We start from the raw sequence: 24,684 nt of genomic DNA on the forward strand, positions 1-24,684 counted from the left end.
TCGTGAGCTCAAATCCCAGCACCCTCAGGCTGCCACTGTTGGGCCCTTGAGCAAGGCCCTTAACCATCAACTGCTCAGTTGTATAAATGAGATATATGTAATGTGGTAGGTATTTGCATATTGTAACATGATTCGGTTTTATAATTGATGACATAACAACACTTCAATACCAAACTTCAATAGATTTTAAATGAGCTTATCAGCTCTTCTTTTTTTATAAATGAATGTGGAAGACCAATATAGTGACATATTTTTCACTTTAACCAGTCTGCACACACACAAAGTTTAGGGTGATGTCAGAACTTATATAGAAAACAGTTCAAATAAAAGCACCCATTTAGACATCCACAAAGTAATTTGGCTGTTTTGCAGCCAGATTGTAACTTTATTTTGTTGATAATTTTCATGCCAGTCTTGGCCACTCACATTTTTAGCCATAAACAAAATCTCAAGCTGAGTGTGTCACTGAAGCGAGCAGGACCCAGTTGGCAGGAATTCATCAACATAAGCAGCTACAGCTTTACACATGTAGGTCATGCTTCCAAAACGGCCACTGGGAGCGCTGTCATAAAGTAACCTACAGATACCGTTGGACTGATCTTTTTCCAGGAGAGTATCATCTGCTCCCAGGTCTTTCTGTAATAGAGGAGACATAGATATATGCCAGGGCATTTTGTACTTGGTTAAAAAATTTCCCAAATATCAACTAGTTTCTAGAAAAAATGAGGGCTCAAATATGACTTGAAATAGGATTTGAAAATGATCCATTATTACATATCTATGAGTGGCAAAAGTATGTGAACCGCTAGGATTAGCAGTTAATTTGAAGGTGAAATTAGAGTCAGGTGTTTTCAATAAATTGGATGACAATCAGGTGATCTTCACAGCACATATTTGTGGAAGTGTATCATGGCACGAACAAATGAGATTTCTGAGGACCTCAGAGAAAGAGTTGTTGATGCTCGTCAAAGCCACTACTCTCCAAAAAGAACATTGGTGCTCGTCTGCAGTTTGCTAGCAATCATGTGGACAAGCCAGAAGTCTATTTGAAAAATGTTTTGTGGACAGATGAGACCAAAATAGAATTGTTGGTTTAAATGAGAAGCTTTATGTTTGCAGAAAGGAAAACACTGCATTCCAGCATAAGAACTTTATCCCATCTGTGAAACATGGTAGTATCATGGTTTGAGCCTGTTTTGCTGCATCTGGGCTGGGGCAACATGCCATCATTGATGGAATGTGACCTGAATCTCAAGAGAAAATGGGTCATGAAGCTAGACAACGACCCTAAGTACACAAGTCATTCTACCAAAGAATGGTTAAAGAAGAATAAAGCTAATGTTTTGGAAGGCCAAATCAAAGTCCTGACCTTAATCCAATGGAAATGTTGAGGATGGACCTGAAGCAAGCAGTTCATGTGACGAAATTCACCAGAGTTAAAGCTGTTCTGTACTGCGGAATGAGCTAAAATTCCTCCAAGCCGATGTGCAGAAATGCTCAACAGTTACCAGAAACGTTTAGTTGCAGTTATTGCTGCACAAGGGGGTCACATCAGATACTATTTCCACTCAAAGATATGTAATAATGGATAATTTCCCTCAATATATAAATGACTAAGTATAATAATTTTGTCTCATTTATTTAATTGTGTTCTCTTTGTCTACTTTTTGGATTTGTGTGAAAATCTGATGATGTTCTAGATCATATTTATGCAGATATATAGAAAATACAAACCAAACTTTCAAGCACCACTGTGTAACTGAGCTTAGTAGCAGAATTTTGGCATGTTTCTGAAAAAGGTGAGCTAGATTTTAGCTCAAAATGTGGTATCTCTGCCATGAGGTTACTTAGTTGTACAGTTTTCAACCCCTAACTTACATACAAAGCAATATAGAAATGGTTGAAGAAACACAAAAAAATTCTTGCAGTCACCATCCATCTCTGTATTTGAACTCTACGGAAAGCAGCATTTGCAGCAGCAACTGTCTCCAAACTTGTTAGACAAAAACTGCTTAGTGCTGCTATTCTCCAAGGGAGGCTTCATTCAATATTAATTTAAGGAGTCTCGATAATATTGAATGAGGAAATTGGCTTACTTAACAGCTTTTGGTTTTGAAAAAATATTGTAATGAAACTACCCACTGTCCCCATATGTTAAGCTCAAAAATATCACTCACTGCATGTGTTATTTTTTATTATATGCATTTTGGTCCATTTTAATAAAGAGTGCTAATATTATATATGAAAGGCCCTGTATAAATTTTCATGTGAGGATTACCTGATCTTTATAGAACATGTCGCTGGCCATTTGCACAATCTTTTCCACATGAATGATGCTTCCTATGCTATGGATATCTACTTCAGCCAGCATGGTCAGGACCAGGATCGTCTCCACCAGCAGCTGTCTGTACTCAGGCTGTGGGACACGGTTCAGCACGGTCTCCACGTGTACAGCAAACTTTATCTCACCGGGAGTCATCTGATTACATTTAATTAGAAAATATCTTTATGGTAATGAATTATACCATACCATATTGAGACAATTAACTATATATACTGTGTTGTATTACCTCTTTTGTGGTTGATGATGGAAGGACGCATCCTTCAATGGAGAGTCCATGACACTTTCAGTCAAAAAGGAAAGAAGATTTAGCCTAAATAAATTCACTAGAGCAAACATCAGCATTCAGTGAAATGTGGTTCTGCTAACCTTTTGTAGGATCTTCCAGACCTTTTGGTAGAAACCAACAGGTACTCTGTTGAGAGCTCCATCTAAACGGCGACGCCGAAGCCATTGGCCTCCCAAAGAACCTTGAAATGACTCAATGGAAGGAAGTCTATACCTCTGACAGAAACATAAGTACTTATCAAGAGCTTTTAAAAGCATTAGCACAAAACAGTACCTAAACAATTATTCACTACAGTTTCCTCAGAATTTCTTGGTTGAGTTTTATCATGCACATTACTCACCCCTGACTCAATGTTGTCAATATCCAAGGAATGCACTGATAAAGGCTTTTAAAAAAGCAGTAATTAGGTTGTTTGCTCAAACAGTAGACAGAAGGTAAGGAATTACGCTAATTTATGCATCATACCGGTTTGACATCACACTTGAGCTGAGTGCTGCTTTTTAATTGACCTTTTGCAGAACCGGATTTACTCTTGTCTTGGATAGAAATGGCTGGACTTACACCGGTTCCAGTTGAGCGCACTGAAATAAACACATACACATATACACATAACGCATATCCTAACATCAATTTAAAAAAAAAAATTGAATTCAACTTCAACAAAAGTCTCATTTAGGACATTGGGCCCCTTTATGAAGCTGGATAGAAATGGATTTATCCATAAATCATTTGTATTAGCACTTCCACAAGAAATTTGATATTCATGGAAATCCTGTTAGTTAAGAAAAACTATGTGAGCTTCCTAGTTTGTGTAAATTTAAATATAAGTACACTTGCTAATGTGAACTTTGATTGTCTTCAAATCATACAACTGGTGTTGACTTACTGCAGTTTTATATGCAGAATATAGAGTCAAGTTTAAATAGCTTATTTATTTCAATTACACATGCAAATTTAATGAAAATTTTGTGAAATTTCTTGTTTCAGTTGTTTCATTTTTAATGGCGTTAATTAAAGAAGTATTACTTAAAACCTAGAGCCAGAACTAAGTGACAGATAAGTGACCGATCTGGTATGTCTCAAGCTACAATGTACCATAAACTCTTTAGTGTTCTGTGTGCCAGGATCAGGAGGAATTATAGATTCGGTTTGGCTTGCAAAAACCTTTACACTCAACCTAACTAAAATATGATGAATGAGGTCCATGTGTAAATAAAAGTGAGATTATCAACAAACTCACTGCTTCTCTGCACTCTAAACTCTTTGCCACTGAGGATCTGGAGGAGGAGGTTCTTCAGCTCAAATGGGCTCAGGTTCATCAGGCTTTCAGTAGCCTCCTCACCTGAGATTAAAAATAAACAAACAAAAATAAACCAACTTATCTCTGTCCAACCAGGAAATTTAAGCACCCATAATTAATCAATTAATCAGTTATTCAATATGATTTTGAATGCCCAGAAATCATTCCTACACTTTCATCCTTATAAAGTATTCCAGGATCTGTGAATCTACATTAAAATGTTCTTCTTTTAATCAGTTTATAATCATTAATTTGCTTCAATATATTTTTAACAAGAATATTTACCAGTAGCAAAAAAAAAGAAAGAAAGAAAGAAAAAAGCTAGGTTAGTAAGCTAGTTAGTTTAGCACACAAGTGCTGTGACTAAGGATAAAAGTCACATGTGGTAATCACATGATTCACCTTTGGCAAAACACATGGTTATATTTTTGTTTTATTTTATCACTTGTGATTCTTGTTCACATGCTTCATTCTTCTTTGTTTTTCACAAGTTAAGGCTAGCCTATATGTGGTTTTATTTTGACATATTATTATTATGGTAAACATGTGTTTGCTCAGATTCACACATGCAATCTCAGGGCACAACATGGTAAAATGCATTTCTCACACATGATCACATATTACTCACATAATCACATGTGGAAAAAAACATGATTACATGTAAGGGAATCTTCTGGAACTACTGAGAAATTCTCTATTTGAAATAGAATTGAATGTGAATTCTTAACAGTGACAATAGATGTAACCCAAATCTATATAATTAAAATCAGCCACTAAAAAGGAGTTAAAGCATTTTCTCAGTTTAGAGGTGTGTCCTGTCAGGCTGCATTAAACTCCCAGAATTCTCATTTTCACGGTCACCTGATTACTGATTGCACACATCTGGACTCAGTTACCTTCACACTCATATCAGTCAATACAAAGCCTTTGTTTGTTGATTGTCTTTCTGGTTTCCTCTACCTGCTCTTGCCTGCACCTAGTCCATGTTGATTGTTGATCGCCTGACCCTTGCCTGCTCCTTGACCTTGATTCTAGATTAAGTATGTGTCTTGATTGCTGTGTTCAATAAAGCTCTATATACCTGACAGGGTGCTTTAAATACATATTATTCAACCTGAAAATACACCATCTGCTATTCCTCACAGTAGTTAATAGTTTTCATGTCTGTGAAGCACGTTTTAAAAAATGATTTCTTTGTCAGTGAAAGTGCAAGCAATGTTAATTTTTAAACATGCTTTTCTGAACACAGTTCATATTGTGGTACATGCAGGTCTATGTGAGGACTGATTTAGTACCAGAGCAGTTGAGAGATTGTGCCAGTTCAGTGGCCATGACCTGAATAATGAGGCCGATGCGAAGGCGGAACATTTCACTGAAAAGTTTTGGCTGCGTTCGAATGCTCATAGCCAGGTACACCATGATCTCCTGCCAATTATGTACATGAGTGTCAATACAAACACATTACAAACAACTTTAATTGTATTATTTAAAAAAACAGAAATAGAAGATAGTAAAGGAAGCTAACCTGAGTGAGGATTGCAGTTGTGAGGTTGTCCTCACTGGCCTCATCAATAAGTCTGGCCAGCTTGTCTGGGGGCATGGGGCTATGTGGAGGCAGGAAAAACATGTCACATGACTGAGTGGCCCAGAATTTAAATGGTACTGTGTATAGTATGATTGCATGCACAGGAACTCACGCTGATATGGTTTTCTCTCGTGGTTCAGGAGGAAGACCCACTGTCAGGTGCTTCTGGTGAGCAAGCAAATCTGTACAAGCCTGTCATTAGAAGATGGACATTACAATTCAATGTTGCTTTCATTGTACTGTATATTTTATTACTGTATTTTGTTTGTTTGTTTATTTGTTTCTATAACATCAGTTCAGACAAAGTTCCAGCTGCTTGGCAAATCATAGGTTTATATTAATGCACTTGTTCTAAAGTGTTATTGTTTCTATAGTAACTAATATACAGGGACTTATATGATGGACAGTACATAATCTGATAATAATAATAATAATAATAATAATAATAATAATAATAAATGGATACAAAAAATTGTTTTGTGTTTTTCTGTAAGGAGTTGTTTATTTAACATTTATGGAAGGAGTCTCCAGACTCAGCATTATAAAACAGTCAATACGTTTTTCACCAAGTCTTCATAAAAGAGGACTTTATGCTTCCAGGTTGGTTTCTTGGTAACATTATAAGCTGTATTTATTTTATTTCTTTTGTCGTTTTAACTTCAATACAGAGAAAAAGAGAGAGTGGAGAAAAAAACAGGGACTGACTGTTTATAGTTGCTAGAACTTAGCTGCAACCATAAACAGTCAAAAGCATGACGTGTCACTTTTGAATAAATAAATAAATTGTAATCATTGGCAAATTGCTGTGGAATAAGAGAAATAAAACACTTCAGGATGTGCTGCTATTGAAAAATAATTAACCTCACATCACCCACATGAACTTCACAAGAATCAGCAGCACACCACCACCAAAGTCCTGGATTATTTATTTTTTTTCCGATTACAGCACATCCCATTGTGTTTAATTCCTTATTTATGCCATGTGCTATTTTGTAAGTCTGTACAAATGTATAGAAGGGAGATGATTTTTTTTTGTGCCAGGATATTTAGGTATAGTGAGTAAAATGAGCAAGAACAGATAATTCGACAGCAGTTGTGTTAAACATGGCAGTCACCTCATCCAGTTCTTCCACTTTCCTGTGGAGCATGCCACAGGCCATTCGGATAAGTCCCCAGTGTCTCAGGCTACCTGCCTTCTCATACAAGTCACTCAGGAGTCGCTTTACTGTCCAGCCTTTCCCGTGCAGGTTCGTATCCCAGTCCATACCTCTAATAACACATTTACTGACATGTTTACTCAAATCACTCAAATACATACTAACATTGTTTTTTAAACTGCCATTTCTTGCGCAATATTCGGATTGGACTAAACAATGCAGTATATTGTTTGCCTAGTGCAGTATTTGTACTGAATATGCAAATATGTAGTATTTATAGTACAATGTACTATATAACAAACCACAAATTTATATTACGCTCTATGAGAAATCATAGAAATGTAGTTTAGCTTTCTGTGAGTGTTTTGAAAAATCAAATCAATCACTTTTGTTCATGTCATATAATTTCGGACAAGAATCTCAGAAACTACTCAATATCATTTCACTTCCCACAGAGGGCCATGTCCGTACTTGTCCTTATAAAAGATGTACAGGATATCAGCCTGATCTTGTAGGTTTTGGCTTTGTTTCAGCATCTGCACAAGGGCTAGATAATCAATTCCACCATTCACGTCTCTGGGTAGACTCACTGAAGGAGGAACTTCTGGCTGAGGGACCTAATCGAAGGGAAAAGCTTTTAAAATTGAAAGCATTGTGAGACACAATGCAAAGTGTACTCTTTTCAATCTGTAGTCTGCTGTATCTACAGTATCTGTAGTGCATGAGACAGTAATTTCAACACATTTTCCTATGAAAAGAAAAGAAACTCACTAAGGGCAGTTTTTAATTTATTTTGTTATATATATGCTTTTCGTATAGGCTTTCATTATTTCTTTAGTAAAAGATGTTCATTCAGTGGGAAGAATTTTTGTTTTACAAATGTAGTTATGTCGGTCTGATTGAGCATGATATCACAAAACCTTTGGAAAAGCATACGCAACAGCAATTTTCCTTTCTGCTACAATCTTGGAATTTGACACAACATGACTGCATTTGCGAGACGTTCTCTCTTGTCTGTCTTATCCTAATACCTTTGTTGTAGTTTTGAATATACATTATACTGCATAATTGCATTATTTAAAAATTTATTAATAGAATCCAACAGCTGCCCTTAGAATTTCTTTATTACATAAATATGTGTTTCTATGTATTTTTTCCTCTACAGTGTCAAGATTTCCCAGTGTAATTGCACATAAGCTGCAGGAATCATATTCCAAGTTGACAACCTATTTAGACATAGAATGTTTCATGTATTCAGGGGTTACACACATGCATAAGTTGATTTTCTGGGTGCTCGATTCAGATTATAATGCTTATGTCCCCAGTTTCTCTCTACTCATAGGCAATTGCACACTGAAAACAGTCCCAGATGAAGTAGATAAAGATTAGGTTAAAATGCTGGAGTATTCCTTTAATCTGGATTTCCATTTCCATGTACCTGGGTTTCTTTATTTGTAAGGTGGAGGATTGGTGGTGGGTCACGAAACAGTTTCGTAGGGAGATACAGACACGCATCTGTCACAAAATATAATAAATGTGAGTTTTAAAGAGCTCTGGACTCTGAAGTAGAACTGCATGTGAAGAAGGCTGAACTCACTATGTATGTTCAGTACTTTGGCTTTGTTCACCAGAGACACCATCTCTCGAGTTTTATTCGCCACAGCTTTGAAGCGGCTGAGTCCTCCTTTAGTGGCACTGATGGGACTCTGCTGGGGAAAGGCAAGTAGCTGATCGAGATACACTGCCAAGTCGTCCACCTCTGTGAGAACATGACCAGTTCAATATGTTGTGAAGTGCAAAAAAAAGAGAAACAGTAGTACAAGCTATTCTCTTTTATTAGAACAGGTTTTGTGAGGGTTCGGGGGGGGCATTATTTCATCAAAAATTCATCAAAGCCAGGCTTTCCTCTGTAAAATGAAAAATGAGGACACTCGTGTTTTAGTTATCACAAAATGCAGAAAATTAAGTTCACTCACCACAATCCATAAATGTGAGGTGAGCGCAACAGGATGTGTCCAGAAATGAGGCCAGTTTCCCAGTTTTCACTCTAAATATATGAAACACAGGGTTTTTACATAAAGCTCTCCATATGGTTTAGGAGAAGTATTTAAAGGAAAACTCCACCTGAAACATTAAATATGTTAATATTTATACATATATTAACATATTTGTATTAAATTTATATTATATTTTATATTAATGTTTAAGTATTCATTATGTGCTTAGTGATCTTAGAGATTCTGGTGCTGTTTGGTTGGTTAATGCTGTGTTTTCATTATTCCTGTGTGAAGGGGGACATTGCTAGCACAGTTACAATGGCATTCAATAGGCCTTTTTTAAAATTGATCTTAAACATAACTAATAAGAGTCAGGATTCTCTGTTAGCTCTTAAAAATTAGATTTGCATTGCAGCAGTGAGTTATGGCGGACTTGCCTTGGCTAACTAGTGATCTTCGAAATGATGTGCATGATGGCATTGATGGCAGTATCAGCATGAAATTTGAAGCTTTTGAACTTGAACTGTTTGTGCAGAGTGTACTGATGAAGATGTGAGAGAGCTGGACAGACTAAAGAGCTAAAAGAGCCACTGCATCACTCTCTTTTGGTAGAGATGAATGGAAGGCTAAGTCCTTCTGGTGTTATTATCAGTGATTAGTCGATTAGCATTGTGGTTAATGTTGGTCACCAAAGTGAAAATAGGGAGAATTTTTCCTCAAGGTTCTTACATTGCCCCACCATAGTAGCCATCTTGTAGCTTTTTCAAAGTAGCCAGTACAGCAGGATCAATTTCTTTGCCGTCATCAGCTGAAATGAATAAGAAAAACTATTGGAACAAGTCTTACTATTTATGTTTTCACTACATTCTTACAAAATGGGTTCCTCACCGATTCTATGGAAAGTTACAACTTTATAACCTTAATAGAGGTTTGAACCTTTGAGAATGTTAGATTTAACATTTTCTTTCCAATACTCACTAAGCATGCCCTGAGATACTGGGAAAGTGACAGTAGGCCTGCCAGTCATCCTCCAACGGGAACAGAGATAGGAGAAATCAATACGGAGCATTTCCACAATCATCTTGTTATCCAGGGCCAGGTAAAACTGTTGGGGATCTATGAACTGGAGACAAGTAAGAAAACGATAGCTTAGACCACCTTTTAAATCAATAAATATATATTATTTGATGTATATTTTGTACTGTCAGATCATTGCAGCTTGCAACCTTTAGCAAATTCACTCACTTGAGGAGTAAAGGAAAAGATAGTGTTGCGTATGATGTAGAATTTGGATGTCCCCAGCACACCAATACTGCGATATGGCCTCCCAGTCAGACCTAGTCTTTGATTACGTCCTTTAAGATCATACAGATTTGTGTTTGACACATCAAGAAGACCATGTGGCACATAAAATATTATATGCAAGTCCCTGATTCTTGTTAGTACTCATCTTACCAAGTCTGGCATAGATGTGACTAAGAACTCTAGAGGGTTGAACTCTAATCGGATGAATGTCGTCCTGCGTTTCCGAATCGATGCCCTGGTTCTGCAGAAGTTGTTTAATTTCGTCTGTCTCTGCCAAAATTGACACTGAAAACAAGATGGAACTTATGCCTCATGCCACAGAATAAAATTCAACCTGTACTTCCAAAATCCTTCCATGGACTTACACATAAAAACTATGTGAAACTGCAGATACAGAACTACAATTTGCAACCACACACTGTGTACAGCTTACCCTGTACCACAACATCAGGCTTGGGTATGGTGGCCAAACGTCTGTTGAGGGGATCTATCTCTCCAGGTGCTAAGAAACCCTAACAGAGCAATCAAAAATAAAGAATGGCTTAGTTAATATGTACATTCTCAACAGTGATTTTTTTTCTATATTTTTGTCATTCTTTTCTTTTTGAAATACACTACATGGCCAAAAGTATGTGAACACCTGACCATCACATCCATATGTGGTTCTTCCCCAAACTGTATCCACAAATTGGAAGAATACAATTGTCTAGGATGTCTTTGTACATATTCTGTAGGATTACAATTTCACTCCACTGGAATTAAGGGGCTCACACCTGTTCCAGCATGACAATGCTCCTGTGCACAAAGCAATGTCCATGAAGACATGGTTTACGAAGGCTGGAGTGGGAAAGCTCAGGTGGTCTGCAGAGAGCTCTGACCTTAGCCCTACTGAACACCTTTGGAATGGATTGGAACACCGACTGCTCCCCAGACCTTCTTGTCTAACGTCAGTGCCTGACCTCACTAATGCCCTTGTGGCAGAATCAGCCATGGTCCAAAATCAAGTGGAAAGCCTTCTCAGAAGAATGGAGGTTGTTATAACAGGAGTGGGTGGCTAAAGATGTAATTGGAATGTCAAAAAGCACATATAAATGTTGGTCAGTTGTCCACAAACCTTTAGCCTAATATTGTATTTAAGGTACATCATTCATTGGGGAATAAGTTCATTCAAGGAAATTTTTACCTTTGAATATTTGGGTACATTTAACTGTAGACACTTTAAAACCTTCACCCAAATGAAACAACCTAATAGTAAGATTTTGCCACAATATTCATTCTTTCTCACTAGTTATAATATTTTTTAAAACTCTGGATATCCAAATAATATGTAGCATAGTAAAAAAAAATGCATGTTAAAATAAAGGTATTCCAGGTATTTTACTGGAGAATATGAAGCATGAGTATGCACATTATCGCAATTGCCATACCTCTGCCAACAGGTTACCCAATATGTACAAAGACTGGGCCCATTTCAATGGACAATTGCCCACTGGCACTCGTTCCACAGTGTGGGGATTGACATATTCTTCATCCACCTTATTTAAATAAAAGACACAGAGTTAGAGTTCAGGGTCTACTGGAGTAAACCAGTGTGTCTCATAAAGTTCAAGGCCATAGACCAGGGACATCCAGACTGTAGCCTGTGCTAATGGAATATTGGAACACTGGGTGTTGCTATTTTGAAAAACTTGCTCCCCAAACTTAAATCTCCCCATCTCTTCCTCTTCCCCTACTTTCTAATGCTAATTATGTTAATTATATACACCTGCAATAATGTTAACAAGCTGTTGGTAGACTAATCGAGAGTTATGCAAGTTTATTGTGACAGAAATGTAATGTCAAGAATCATCAAGGAAAGAGATATTTTTCACGCATACAAAAAAAATTCCATAAATCTTACAGTTTAATCATGGAAAAGCTGACGTAATGGTGGCAGTCAAGCTGCTCTGTTATTTTCTTTTCTTCGATTTCTTTTTCGTATTTTTTTGCATCTGTCCCAAAGCAAGAAAGGTCCCTGCAGTAAACACATTTGTTTTATGTATTAGTATCTAGCCTTGTGATTGGTCAGGCGCTGCTGTACCTTATCCGGAGGAACACTGTAAAGCTCAGGAACGAGACGCAGTCCATCTTTTCCTTTGATCAGAATGCCATCTAAGGCATCTCGATACTCTTGTACCTGGAATATCACACACAAGTTTTGTTTAATAAACTAGCCAAATAATGGGAATAATTGGCATTTTTTGACCTTTATGTTTCGAACCTGCTCATGACTGTTGATAAAAATTCCATCTAGGATGAGGTAAATCCAAAACAATGGCCATTCACACTCAATATTCTCAAAGAGCTTCAGCTCTGATGACTCATAGTATAAACGATTAGGATCCTGAGTAAACACATGTGATAAAAGCATAGCTCATGTGGGCAACAAGTTGGGCCTATTGGCTCCGAATAAATATTCAATTTAATTTAAAATTTATGCAAAATGTATTTTGACCTCTTTGGGGGTTTTGTGGCCATCTCTGAGAAAACGACAGCATCCATATCTGCCCTGTGAAAGAATAAAAGAACAGACATTTTAGGAAAGACAAAGAACAGCAATCATTACAATTTCTTACAATCTTTAACAACAGGCTAAGAAGTTCGTAATAAACCTGCTGCTTTTGTAGATCTCAGATTTCATTATCAGATCACCTGCAGTCTTGAGATGATCTCCTCCTTAGTAATGTTAATAATGTCAGTGTCCTCAACTGCAAATGCTGGGTAGGAGATGATGGAAAGAACTCCAGCATCCACCTCTTTAGACGTGGAGGCTCTAGGCAGCATGGAGCTGAGGATTGACTGTCGAGAGTGAGGCAATAACGTAATGGTACTGTTGTATAATTAAAGCAATAGATCAACAAAAAAAGTTATGAAATAAAGCACATTATCAAGTCAGTACAAAAAGCATTTTAGATTCCCAAACATTGGTTTTCTAGCACAAAATTAAATGTTACCTATAAATGTTTTATGTCATTAACAAAAGCAGCATATTACTTACGAGACCACTTTTCAGACATAAAAAAAAACCCATAATGAAAGCTGCTGGGTTTTGCTGCCAATATAAGAAGTAAGTGCGACAGTCAAAGTCTCCAGAAGAACTGTGGCTGGTTCTGCAAGATGCTCAATAAAACTTACAGCTCATTTCCTTATAAAACTGCACAAACTGTACCGAAGACTAATATTTTAATTTTAATTTTTTGTCACACCAAATATTGACTTTGTTTCATTTACTGCTGTTTACTGCTCCTTACGGTATTTTTTAAAAATGTAAACATTTAATTTCATTATTTTGAAGGCACTTTTGAAGGATCTACAGAATTTCTTTGCATGTGCCTAAAACTTTTGCATATATATATATATATATATATATATATATATATATATATATATATATATATATATATATATATATATATATATATATACAGTTGCAATCAAAATTATTCAACCCTCATTATAAATCAGGTTTATTGTTATAATTTACAAACCTTCAGCTGTTTGCTGTGAACAAATCAAACAAAAGCAATTGAAATAGTTCAACACAACGAATGCTTCAAGTGGTTTCCCCAAATTCAACTGACAATGCAACTTATATTTACTTTTATAAACTTAAAGTTTTATATACATTTTCAAATTTTTTTAATCATTTTTCATTACTTCAAATGTAGTTGATTGGCCAAGACAGTTGGTGTGCAATGTTTCTGGTTTTATAGTTTGGACAGCAGGGTCTTAGGACAGAATAATGCCAAAACCAGCCCCAGTGGTGCAACAGAAAAGTGATCACCCTATTGTCAGGAAATCACAAGTATGAATCCTGATGATGCCACAGCCATCCATTGCCAGAAGATAATGGAGCAAAATTGGCTGCATTCTCTGGGTAGGAAGGATTGCATACTCACTCTCTTCTATCAATCGCAGTGACACTAGCCAATTGTGGGCATTTGTATGAGGGCAGATAGCGCCTTCCTCAGAGTGTGTTACGCTGCCCTGTGATGCAACATGAGCAGCAGTTTGATAATGCAGTTGGCTGGCTTCATGTGTCTCAGAGGAAGCGTGTGTGCCTTCACCCTCCCTGGTTGGTGGCTGTTGTATGATAGAGGGGAGCTGGGTGGTGGGTGGGAATTGGCAAGTGACCAAATGCTGTGTCCTAAAACAGTGGTTCTCAAAGAGGAGTCCCAGAAGTCCATGAAGCATAGCCAGGGGCCGTGTGATATTTTTTTTACATTGTTTCAGTTTTGGAAATCACAACCTATTATCAAAACCACCATATTTATGATTGATATGGTGTTTTTTTTATTTTTATTTTTGTTTATAGTTATTAGCCTGTTTGACTGGTCACTTGAATGGGTTTAATCCAAACCTCAATAATTCTTATAAATACTTGGACCTAATGTGTTCTTTTGGTGGAAAGTTAATGAAAAAGCCCCAGTGTCTCCAATAAATAACCATATTATCTTACAAAAATTAAGTCTAATATTTGAATAACTGGCTTATGTTCATAAAATACATTTGTCATGAGGGGTTCCTGGATTGTATTTTATAGTTAAAAGTGTCTCAAAAATTTTGACTGTACAGGGTGTGCTTTACGATGAGATTTTGAGTTGAGACTTTCATTTTTTGTTAGCTACATTTACCGCATAGCTCCGGTGAAAAAATAAAGAAAAAGTTGATGAAAAGCAAACAATTTGAGTCTTGTCTGAATGTCTACATTTGTGGTAAGAGGTTGAGAATATTTTTTTTATTCAATTCTGTATTCTGAGAATACTTTATTAAATTCTGCAAAAATAACCTAGCTCTTCCTTCCCCTTGTGACATGTGATGTAATGTGACAAAGCAAAAGCCACTCTTACTTGGCAGCGCTGTATGTCATCAGCCAAAGCGTGAACAACAGACTCTGGGCCACCTTTGGCACCAAAAAGGTTTAATCCGTCCAAGGCCTCCAGGGCTGCCTAAATACATCACGATTGGCAATCAATCAAATACATCAACACAGGGATCTACCCTTTCTCCAATCTTATTTCCAAATGGCACTGGTTCCATGATACTTTCAAGACAAACCAAATCTCTCACCTTCGCCATTCCAATAGAGCTTGCATTGATTTCAGGGATTCCTTGATTTGTCTTGTCTCCTCGTTCCCACATTCCAAAATCCTAAACACCATCCCAAAGAAAACCCATTATTCTTAAGCCTATGGTAATATTGAAGAATAAGAATTCAGATATGTGTCGTGAATTTGTGCTGCACATGACACTTACTGCTACTTTGTATGCTGTTTCAATGTAGAAGATAAGATTCTGGACAACATCGACCTCATCGCGTGTGTACACAATGTGTAGCCCTGTACACCATAAAACAAATATTAACTAACTCTGTTCAAACAGCTAGAAGTCTTAAACATTTCTATTTCTCATAATGATGACGCAATATTACATTTGACAAAAAGGATATCAGGTGACAGAGATGTTAACCATGTGAAAAACAATGATACAGAGGGAGAAATAAAGTTTTAGTGTTATGAGCTTATCAGTGCTGACCTGAAGCTGTCATTTGAGCCAGGAACAGCAGAAAGATGGAGGTAGCGTCTACCTGTAAATGACCCCACTCCTGATCACCGACCACAGTAGCACACGTTCCTGTGTGATACTTGGCATGCAGGCAGTCTGTGGTGCTCTTGCTGTACTTGAACTTCTCCACTTTGTCCAGCTAGGAATACATCAGTACTTCATCAGTACAACTAGGCAACCCTTATGGAAAATCCCCATAGGATTCCTATCGGTATAAATGGGATATTAATAGCAGAACTTCACATATACTAATAGATCACTAATAGATAATGGAAATCGTGGGGTATTCATGGTACATCCCCTTAGTCTGTATGTAACATCTATAAAGTCTTCAGGACTTCTGTCCAGTAGGATACAGTCCCATAATAATATAATCCCATATAATCTTATTCTAATCCCATAGAGATCAGACCATGTTTCAATGACTAACCCCAAAAAAATCATATAGGAATCCATTAAAAATCAGACCATATTCAGACCAATGACAAACCCATACGTAGCCAAGAGGAATTCCATAGACACCAGACCATATTCCAACAACTAACCCATAAAATTCTAATAGGAATCAATTTAAAATGAGACCATATTCCAGTGGCTAACCTACACATATCCAATAGGATTCCCATAGACATTATTATTCCATATTCCCATGACTAACCCATAAAAACCCAGTAGGAACCCATTAGAAATCAAACCAAATTCTCTAATGACTAACCTGTATATATCCAATAGGAATCTATTAAAATTCCAGTGAATGTATTCCAATGAATACGTCTGATGTAATCGGATGAATACCCCATAGTATACATGTAATCGGATGAAAACCCCATAGAAATCCAATTGAAACCCCATAGGAATCAGACCACATTCCAAAGACTAAGCAATAAAAATCTAACAGGAACTCCATAGAAATCGAGCCATATTCCAATAGATAACCCATAAATATCCAGTGTCCTATGAACTCCCATTAACACCCATTTTTCAATGTGAGCCAATTCACCATGCCCAATTACAATGAACTTACATAGGACTCCTTTGGGAATTTTGCATACGAGAAGATAATGTAAATATGGCATGCTGCTAGTTAAATGGTTCGATTTGTGTATTTGCTTATAATACAAAGTTCATACCTGCCTCATCAGACACTGCAGCAAGCTTCGCATAAGCTTTACTACAGTCTATACAGAGAAAAGAGAGAGAAAGAATGAGAGAGCCACTTTGATTCTGCTTCTACCCTTCCCAACTGCTGTAATCAAAAGAGAAACATGAGCTGAGCAATTTGCCCCATGGCATTTCCACTTTGGCATTCACTCTCACTTAAAGAAGACACATGTACACTATAAATAGCACACATGACTATGTAAATGTGTAGATGTAAAAATACATCTAAAAATACATGTTGAACCAATTAATTATATTTGGTGAGATTATTCCTAAATTAATGATCATGTTTAAAGGTGTAGCTGCTTAGAAATAAAAGGGTTTCTAGACCAATAGATTATCACAGAATTTGAAAGACATCTGAAAATCTGTGATTCACAATATGGACCCCTTTAGTGATTGTAAACAAAATGAGATCAACAAAAAGAGAAAAAGACCTGAGTATCGTAACCTGACGCTACTTGGTAATAATGTGACCGAAGAATCTAGCAAGAATTTTAGTAAGGAATCGGATTGACCTTAGCTATTAGCTAAAATGTTATCCTTTAACTTATATAGAGTCCTACTGAAGGACAGGGAGTGCTATTCGACGTTGTGGCACTGTGCTGCCCAAACAGATGTCATAGTTGAACAAAGTTAGATAGCTAAATGTGTCATTATAGGCAACACCTCAGTTGAAGCATGACCTAGCCATTTAGCATTAGCTAGCTATTGTCTTGATGAAATATTTTAGGTGAGCTCTCTAGGTTTTTTTTTAAAGCAATATAAATTAGGCATGTTTGCAAACTAGCAAGCTAAGCTTATTTGTTAATTTCATAGTTAGGAAGTCAACTTTAGTGGCATTATAGTTAGCTACTCAGCTAAGATAAAACTGGCACTGCAAAGACAGAACTTGGTTCAAATTATCCCTCCTAATGACCTACAACCACAACCATCTTCATTGGCTTGTTTTGATAGTATACAGTGAAAACGCATGTGTTCATGAACACCTCTCTGATTCTGACACCCAACCCTAAAATGTAGCTTCAGTAGAGTAAGTAGGGTCATTAGGGGGAAGGACAAAAATTCTTAAAGTCAATAAAATTGTAATTCATTTTGCAACCAGCAGAGGGCTTAAAAAATGCCAGAATATATATATTTTTTGTTTAATTTAACCTTAATTCCAAATAATCCAGTTAAGGACCTAAAAGTAAATGCACTGGCTCCAGAACATTATAACTTCCACCTGCTCCAGCTCATAGGCTTTAGCCTTGTCCTCATCACGGTCAGCATTCTTCCTATAGGCCAGACTCAGACCCCACACAGACAGGATGCTGTACACGTTGTCTCGGACCCAGGCATGTGGGAGATCAGCACTTCCTGGTAGTAACCCTGTTACCGGATCCTTAGAAATTTATCACAGAAAAAAAAGAAATACATTTTTGCAAGAATTTGTGTTTTAATGTGTAGACCTGTCTCAAAACAGTCCACTTGAATGGCATCCACATTGTGATATGCTCCACCATGGGCATAAAGTAAATGAGAAATTATTGTTAATGTGTATCTAACATCTCAAATAGAAATGTAAAATGAATGTAAGTTCTGATGCATGTGTGTAACTCAGCCATGATTATCATATTATGAGACACAAAGTAAGTGGTGACATTATAACTCTGCTAAACATTGACCTTTCCTGAGTCATCAGTCCAACAAGCAAGTTTTCTCTTACCTGGTGAAAGAGGATTGTTTTATGGACCATTCGTGCATAATTGTCAAGCTTGACTCCTGAATTGCTGCGACTTCTCATCATGTTTACCTCCTCAGTCTTGCTAATGTTCAGTCTAATGGGCTTCGCAGCACCTAATGTTACGCTATCATTAACCAGGCATGTAACAGAACCAAATGTCAACGTCTCAGAGAGGGGGGACAAGCCACTCCTCTGTAGGGCTATCTGTTACACTCCATTCCTGGCTGAGGAAATCAGAAAAATCAAATATTTTCAAAGTTTCTGTTTTACACAGATGAATGTTTTGAATATGAGTGGGGCAAATCAGAACATAAGGCCATTTCTATACTGTAAAATTAATAGGCTTATATGTGATATTTTCCATTATACAACAGTTTTGTTCCACTAATTTGATTGGACAAGAAACCATTGCTGCATCCCAATTCGAATTATCCATCCTAAATAGTATCCAAGGTTAGAATTAGTGTGTCCCAAATCGTAGTATGTTGAAATGAGTATCCCAAAGGTACCCGGATGGTCTACTATTTCCTGTACATTTTCTGTGTTGATCTGTGGACACTTTTTCAGCTCATATTTCCCACAACTCTTTGAGCCAGGGAGGAGGAGTTTTGTTTGCTTTTTAACGCATTTTAGAGAGGTGTAAATAAGATGTCAAAAAATTAATAAAGGTCATTTTAAATCAAACTATATAGTATAAATTATATAAGGAATATTGAATGAAGAAAAGCTGAAATTCAACAAGGAGTTTGTTTACGGTGACAGTGTGCATAACTAGGCAACAGCATTTTATGTCCTGGTACTTACTTACTCTTTTGCTACACACTCAAAAAGTATGTACTTTTTCTTCACAAAAAGAGGACATACTTTTAGTGCATTGTATAAGTAGGCAAATTGAGATATAGTACATTAATACACTTACTATGGGCTGTCAGTCAGTCAGTCTGTTGTTGCATGGCAACACGCAACACTCTATCCAGTTCTCTGGGAACTATTTTGTTTGACGGAGCAAAAAACAAACAAAAACATTTATATAAAATGCTTTTTGCTTATTAAATATTTGTAAACTTGGGTGTGCAGAAAAAGGAAAGAAATCTGATATAGTATTGAACCTGTGACAGGTAAGTGTTATTGCATTATATTGGGTTGGCGTGTTTCTAATTTGCATATTTATATTAGTTATGAGGGTAAATGTAGGATTTTTCTGTGTTCTATTTAGAACATGTATTACACAGAAAAGGTTTTGGAAGACTTTACAAAACCAGCTGAAGCTGAGAATCAGCTTCATGCAGTACATGCAGTAGGACATGCAGTAGATTCAAACATGTGGCAGGACGGTTACTGCATCAGAAAATAAATTAGGTTCCATTTATTCAGCTATAGTCCAGCTTGCAGGAGAGTATATGAAACCTTACACTTATTTACTAGGTAAAGTGGGTGTGTGGCTGCAGAGTTGGGACTGATTTCAGTTTGCATGTTCATAGAATCTGGATTTCTTGATGACAGTTAAAATGTAGGTGCTCCTGTGATATTTTCTATTGTGTAATGACTTTGTGGACCTGCAACGTTCAGTAATTTATTTATTTTTAAATAAAACTCTAACTCTAATAATTGTGTAATAATAACAACATTGTGTGGGTGGGCCAATATTTTAGCAAAGACAACTAGAAGAAAAAAATTAAGCATTTACACCATTTTTATTTGAGAATGTTTTTTGTTGGGGTTTTTTTCACAGCACACAGCACCTGTACATCCATTGTACATCCAGGTAACACTTTACAATAATAAGGATCCTGGTAACCTAATAATTATTCATGAACGAATGCAGTAATAATTTCAATTTAATAATGCATTTATCAAGGCCTTGAACAGTACGACGTGTTTTTTTACAGTACAATTTTGTGATAATGATTCACTCTCTCATGGGTGTTGGCAATAAAAAAATACAGTATATGAATATATCACTTCTCTTAATAAAATGTATTATTTGTATTGAGTGCTCTACACCTGTACATGGAAAATGGTATAACAGTACAATATGTTCGAGATTAAAATGGGGAGAAAAAACATAATAGTTACAATAAAATAAAAAAAAGTGTGTCAAGTGTAACGTTTTGTCAGCGTATTAAATGACAAAAATAGCATGTGCCTATATTAAGCATTTGAATAATACATTTAGTTAAAAATACATACAGTTTAGTACACGTATAGTTTATATGTGTAATTATAACACGTATAATTAATAATATATTTACAATAATTTAACTGTGTACTACACAGTTATACAAAAAGATATAAATGTATAGCTGAGTTACACTACTGTGAATATATTTGTACAATTAATTAATAAATACATGAATGCAATTAATATATTTTTACAGTAAAAATATTATTATTTACATATTCTAAATGGGACATTTTAAAATTACATATTGATTTTTTTTTACTTAAGTTTGTAATTTAATTAAATGTGCACACGTTTTGCTGTCCTAACATAATTCCAATTAAAAATAATTAATATTTATAAATCTGTATTGCTCTCATTTTGTATACCTCTGTTTGTGTTGTTGTTGTTGTTGTTGTTGTTGTTGTTGTTGTTGTTGTTGGCTGTGTGTAGTTTCACATGGCACCAGCAACGTAATTCTTTTAACCTCCAGATCCACTAGGAATGAACAGGTTCATCAAAAGAGCAAAAGCCATTCCTGTGGAGAGTAAACGAGATCAAAATATGCTTCTATATTTGTAATAAATGTCTCTCAGGTCCAAATGCATGCAAGTGTACATACAGAAAGTAATCTGTACTGATTAATTTGTGTTAAAATGTTGTTTACCTGCAGAGTAATGTAGAGCACTCTATATGGTCGTGACAGTAAGCACCATGTGGTTTACTGGCCAAGATTCTCCACAGCGGAGTCATACGAGCTTTACGGTGCAGTACAGTGTATAATTGCTCGATATCTGATGTACCTTTAGACGTTAGTGTTGGTGCACTGGATGCCTAAAACACACAGCTATAGTTAATTATAGCTACATTACAGCTTACAGTATGTGACTTATTATTAGGAAACTCAATCGGACTAATGTAAGTGTTAATCAAATATAGCAATAATATACTTTTTGTAATATAAATGTAAAGAAAACGAGTGTATGACATTTCATAAGTTTAAAATAATTAAAAAAGCTCAGTAAACAAGCTGTAACTTTACCTGATGCATTGTGAAAAGCAAAGCCAAAAGACACAATATGGTCATAGTTTGGTTGTTGTGCTGCATGTTCATGGCAGTTCCTTCTTAAAAGTGTAACGCTGGTTTGGTTGAGTGTGAGTCCAGGAGATCAGTCTGGCTTTATAAAACTGTACGACAGGCTTTTATGCCTCGTTCAGCTTTTATGTCCCGCTGTCACCTGTCACTCTCATGGCCCCAGTGAAATCACCATGGTCAAATATTTGACAGTTGAGATAATCTCCAACCTGGCAGTCATTAATTTCTTGTTACTTGGCCTTTGGGGGCATAATGTGGTTTATAGCTTCACATTCTGTATGCAAAAATGCCATGAATATTTCTATAATGGTAGTAAACATTAAGAAAAACTAAATAAATTAAGACATGTCAAGTTTATTTTTATAGGACCATTTGTAAAAAATAAATAAATAAATAAATAAAAAATTGTTAAAGAACAAAGAATTAAGATTAACTGAAATAACCTATTACGCAATAAATCATGATTAAAAATGGAATATGACTGAAAAAGGTGTTGACTGCATTTAAGCCTTAGTTAAATTGTGCAAATGTTTTAGGCCAATTATTTTTCATGCAATTGTCTTTTATATATTGCTTGTGATTTTCCAGGAATCCTTTCTTGCATTTCCAAATGATCAGAACTAAAAAGTCAAATTATAAGTTTGGACAGTTTATGATATTACAACCCCAATTCCAAAAAAGTTGGTATGCTATGTAAAATGTGAATAAAAACAGAATGCAATGATTTGTAAATCTCATAAACCCGTATGTTATTCACAATAGAACATAGAAAACATATCAAATGTTCAAACTGAGGAAATGTACTGTTTTAAGGAAAAAATAAGTTCATTTTGAATTTGATGGGACAGGGGCAATATAAGGCTGGAACAGTAAGTGTTACTAAAAAGAAACAGGTGAAGGTTAATTGACAACAGGTCAGTAACATGATTGGGTATAAAAAGAGTATCTTAGAGAGACAGAGTCTTTCAGAAGTAAAGACGGGCAGAGGTTCACCAATATGCAAAAACTGCGTCTATAAGTTGTATAACAATTTTAGAATAATGTTCCTCAATGTAAAATTGCAAAAACTATGAATATCTCATCATCTACAGTACATTATATCATCAAAAGATTCAGAGAATCTGGAGAAATCTCTGTGCACAAGGGACGAGGGTGAAAATCAATATTGTATGCCCGTGATCTTCGGGCCCTCAAGCGGCACTGCATTAAAAACAGGCATGATTCTGTAATGGAAATGACTGCATGGGCTCAGAAAAACATCCAGAACTCACTGTCTGTGAACACAGTTCGCCGTTTCATCTACAAATGCTGGTTAAAGCTTTATCTTGCAAAGAAGAAGCCATATGTGATCATGATCCAGAAACGCAGCCATCTTCTCTGTGCCAAAGCTCGTTTAAAATAGACTGAGGCAAAGTGGGAAACTGTTCTGTGGTCAGGCGAATCGAAATTTTGACGCTGCGTCCTCTAAACTAAAGGTGATGGTATGGGGTGCATTAGTGCCTTTGGAATGGGCAGCTTGTACATCTGGAAAGGCACCATCAATCCCACCTTTTGTTGCCCCTGTCCCAGCTTTTTTGAGACGTGTTGCGGCCATCAAACTCAAAATTACCTTATTTTTTCCTTAAAATGGTACATTTCCTCAGTTTAAACATTTGATATGTTTTCTATGTTCTATTATGAATAACATATGGGTTTATGAGATTTACAAATCATTGCATTCTGTTTTTTATTTCCATTTTACTCCGTGTCCCAACTTTTTCAGAAGTGGGGTTGTATAATTCCAACAAATTCGCAAAGTTCAACATGAAGGCACCAAAAGCCCAGTGTACGAATAGAGTCAAAAAGGGGCCACATGTCAGAACATGATGTACTTTCTACCGTTTATACTTATGTCAATATCTGTGTGCCTGGTCCAGGACTCAGAAATGCAATAAAAACTCTGTCAGTTTGCTCCACTCAGAACTAATATTTAATGATTTCTGTTCTTGCGTTCCAACCCACCATTATGTTCCTAAACTGGTTAGAACAAAATAAAATAAAATAAAAACTCTGTTTCTTTAACATAGTCCATATATACTCAAGATTTGAGTTTGGAGGTAATAAGCAAGGAATAAAACACAACACCCTGTACTGTTCTAAGAAAATAATCAATGACAGGTCGGTGTGATCTGGTACCACCCTAAAGTTTGTTGAATATTTTCCAAAAACAGCATGTCCCAAAGTGTTTTACGTCTTTTATATCACAACAATTTAACAACAATTACAATATCTTATTAACTAAAAAATGACACCTGATACAGTTTATTCATTTATAGTTATCCTTAATGCTGTGGAACATTAATTACTTTATTTATTCAGTTAATGTTACAGTTATGTTAACAGGTTTTTTTTTTCCTCTCACTTGAAGTTGATAAGACAAAAAAATGCAGCACAAAGCCTTCCATCCTTAAGACGTCTGACTGTTACAGCAGTGACACTGGAGACCTCCTCCTATGGTGAAATCTTCACCAGATCAGTGATTGTTTTTCATCCGTTTATGTGGAATCTCCACTATTCAAGTCCCTGTATAAGCTTTTACCCTAGAAACAATAACACATTAGGACAAGTACATTAATATAGAAACTTGACATCTTCTGACCAAAAAGAATTCAGCATTCAGTAGCACTGTGGTATAAATAATACTAAGATAGTGGGTTATATGGAATAAAGAATGTAATAAGTAAGATTTCAAATTGTTTCTCTTCCAGAACAGTTAAGAAATTTTTAGGGGTTTTTGGTTGCATTTCGGAGTACATTTCTAGTTTTCTTTTGTTCCTCAAACCGAGTCAGAGCTCGGATCTGGCCTTTTCATGTCCGATGATTCATTGTACCTTTTAGCATGACACACTGTTTGGTATAGATCCATGAAATTAATAATAATTAACACATTTCCCAAGCTTTACATTGTTTTAGCTGATCATTC

General features: G+C 36.1%; 2 protein-coding genes across 2 annotated transcripts; both read right to left on the bottom strand.

The window, feature by feature from the left end:
• Window positions 1–348: 348 nt before the first annotated feature.
• Window positions 349–19,985, bottom strand: phka1b (phosphorylase kinase, alpha 1b (muscle)). Its single transcript, XM_017493294.3, has 32 exons — window positions 18,448–19,985; window positions 17,965–18,123; window positions 16,709–16,756; window positions 15,549–15,717; window positions 15,270–15,352; window positions 15,084–15,164; window positions 14,864–14,962; window positions 12,666–12,812; window positions 12,469–12,522; window positions 12,235–12,357; window positions 12,055–12,150; window positions 11,402–11,509; window positions 10,408–10,486; window positions 10,125–10,259; window positions 9,915–10,024; window positions 9,648–9,792; window positions 9,399–9,477; window positions 8,649–8,719; window positions 8,270–8,431; window positions 8,111–8,187; window positions 7,144–7,289; window positions 6,631–6,784; window positions 5,628–5,707; window positions 5,456–5,534; window positions 5,226–5,355; window positions 3,871–3,972; window positions 3,096–3,211; window positions 2,971–3,015; window positions 2,711–2,845; window positions 2,571–2,624; window positions 2,279–2,479; window positions 349–636 (listed from the first exon to the last, which is right to left on the bottom strand). The coding sequence occupies exons 1-32, from the start codon at window positions 18,526–18,528 to the stop codon at window positions 463–465; spliced, it is 3,522 nt and encodes a 1,173-aa protein (XP_017348783.1). The 5' UTR covers window positions 18,529–19,985; the 3' UTR covers window positions 349–462.
• Window positions 19,986–20,140: 155 nt separating this feature from the next.
• On the bottom strand, window positions 20,141–21,871 carry si:dkey-22f5.9 (liver-expressed antimicrobial peptide 2-like). Its single transcript, XM_017493295.3, has 3 exons — window positions 21,669–21,871; window positions 21,294–21,460; window positions 20,141–21,164 (listed from the first exon to the last, which is right to left on the bottom strand). Exons 1-3 carry the CDS (start codon window positions 21,738–21,740, stop codon window positions 21,125–21,127), a joined length of 279 nt encoding a protein of 92 aa, XP_017348784.1. The 5' UTR covers window positions 21,741–21,871; the 3' UTR covers window positions 20,141–21,124.
• Between the last annotated feature and the right edge of the window lie 2,813 nt (window positions 21,872–24,684).

This window comes from Ictalurus punctatus, chromosome 18 (genome assembly GCF_001660625.3).
Source record: "Ictalurus punctatus breed USDA103 chromosome 18, Coco_2.0, whole genome shotgun sequence".
Classification (NCBI taxonomy): Eukaryota; Metazoa; Chordata; class Actinopteri; order Siluriformes; family Ictaluridae; genus Ictalurus; species Ictalurus punctatus.

Excerpts from the sequence above, each read along its gene's own strand:
- phka1b (XM_017493294.3), bottom strand. The coding sequence starts at position 18,528 with ATGATGAGAAGTCGCAGCAATTCAGGAGTCAAGCTTGACAATTATGCA. Across the intron at positions 8,720-9,398 it reads GGCTACTATGGTGGGGCAAT|AGTGAAAACTGGGAAACTGG; the intron begins GTAAGAACCTTG and ends TCATATATTTAG. Across the intron at positions 8,188-8,269 it reads CAAAGTACTGAACATACATA|ATGCGTGTCTGTATCTCCCT; the intron begins GTGAGTTCAGCC and ends ATTTTGTGACAG.
- si:dkey-22f5.9 (XM_017493295.3), bottom strand. The coding sequence starts at position 21,740 with ATGAACATGCAGCACAACAACCAAACTATGACCATATTGTGTCTTTTG. Across the intron at positions 21,461-21,668 it reads TGCTTTTCACAATGCATCAG|GCATCCAGTGCACCAACACT; the intron begins GTAAAGTTACAG and ends TGTGTGTTTTAG. Across the intron at positions 21,165-21,293 it reads TGCTCTACATTACTCTGCAG|GAATGGCTTTTGCTCTTTTG; the intron begins GTAAACAACATT and ends TACTCTCCACAG.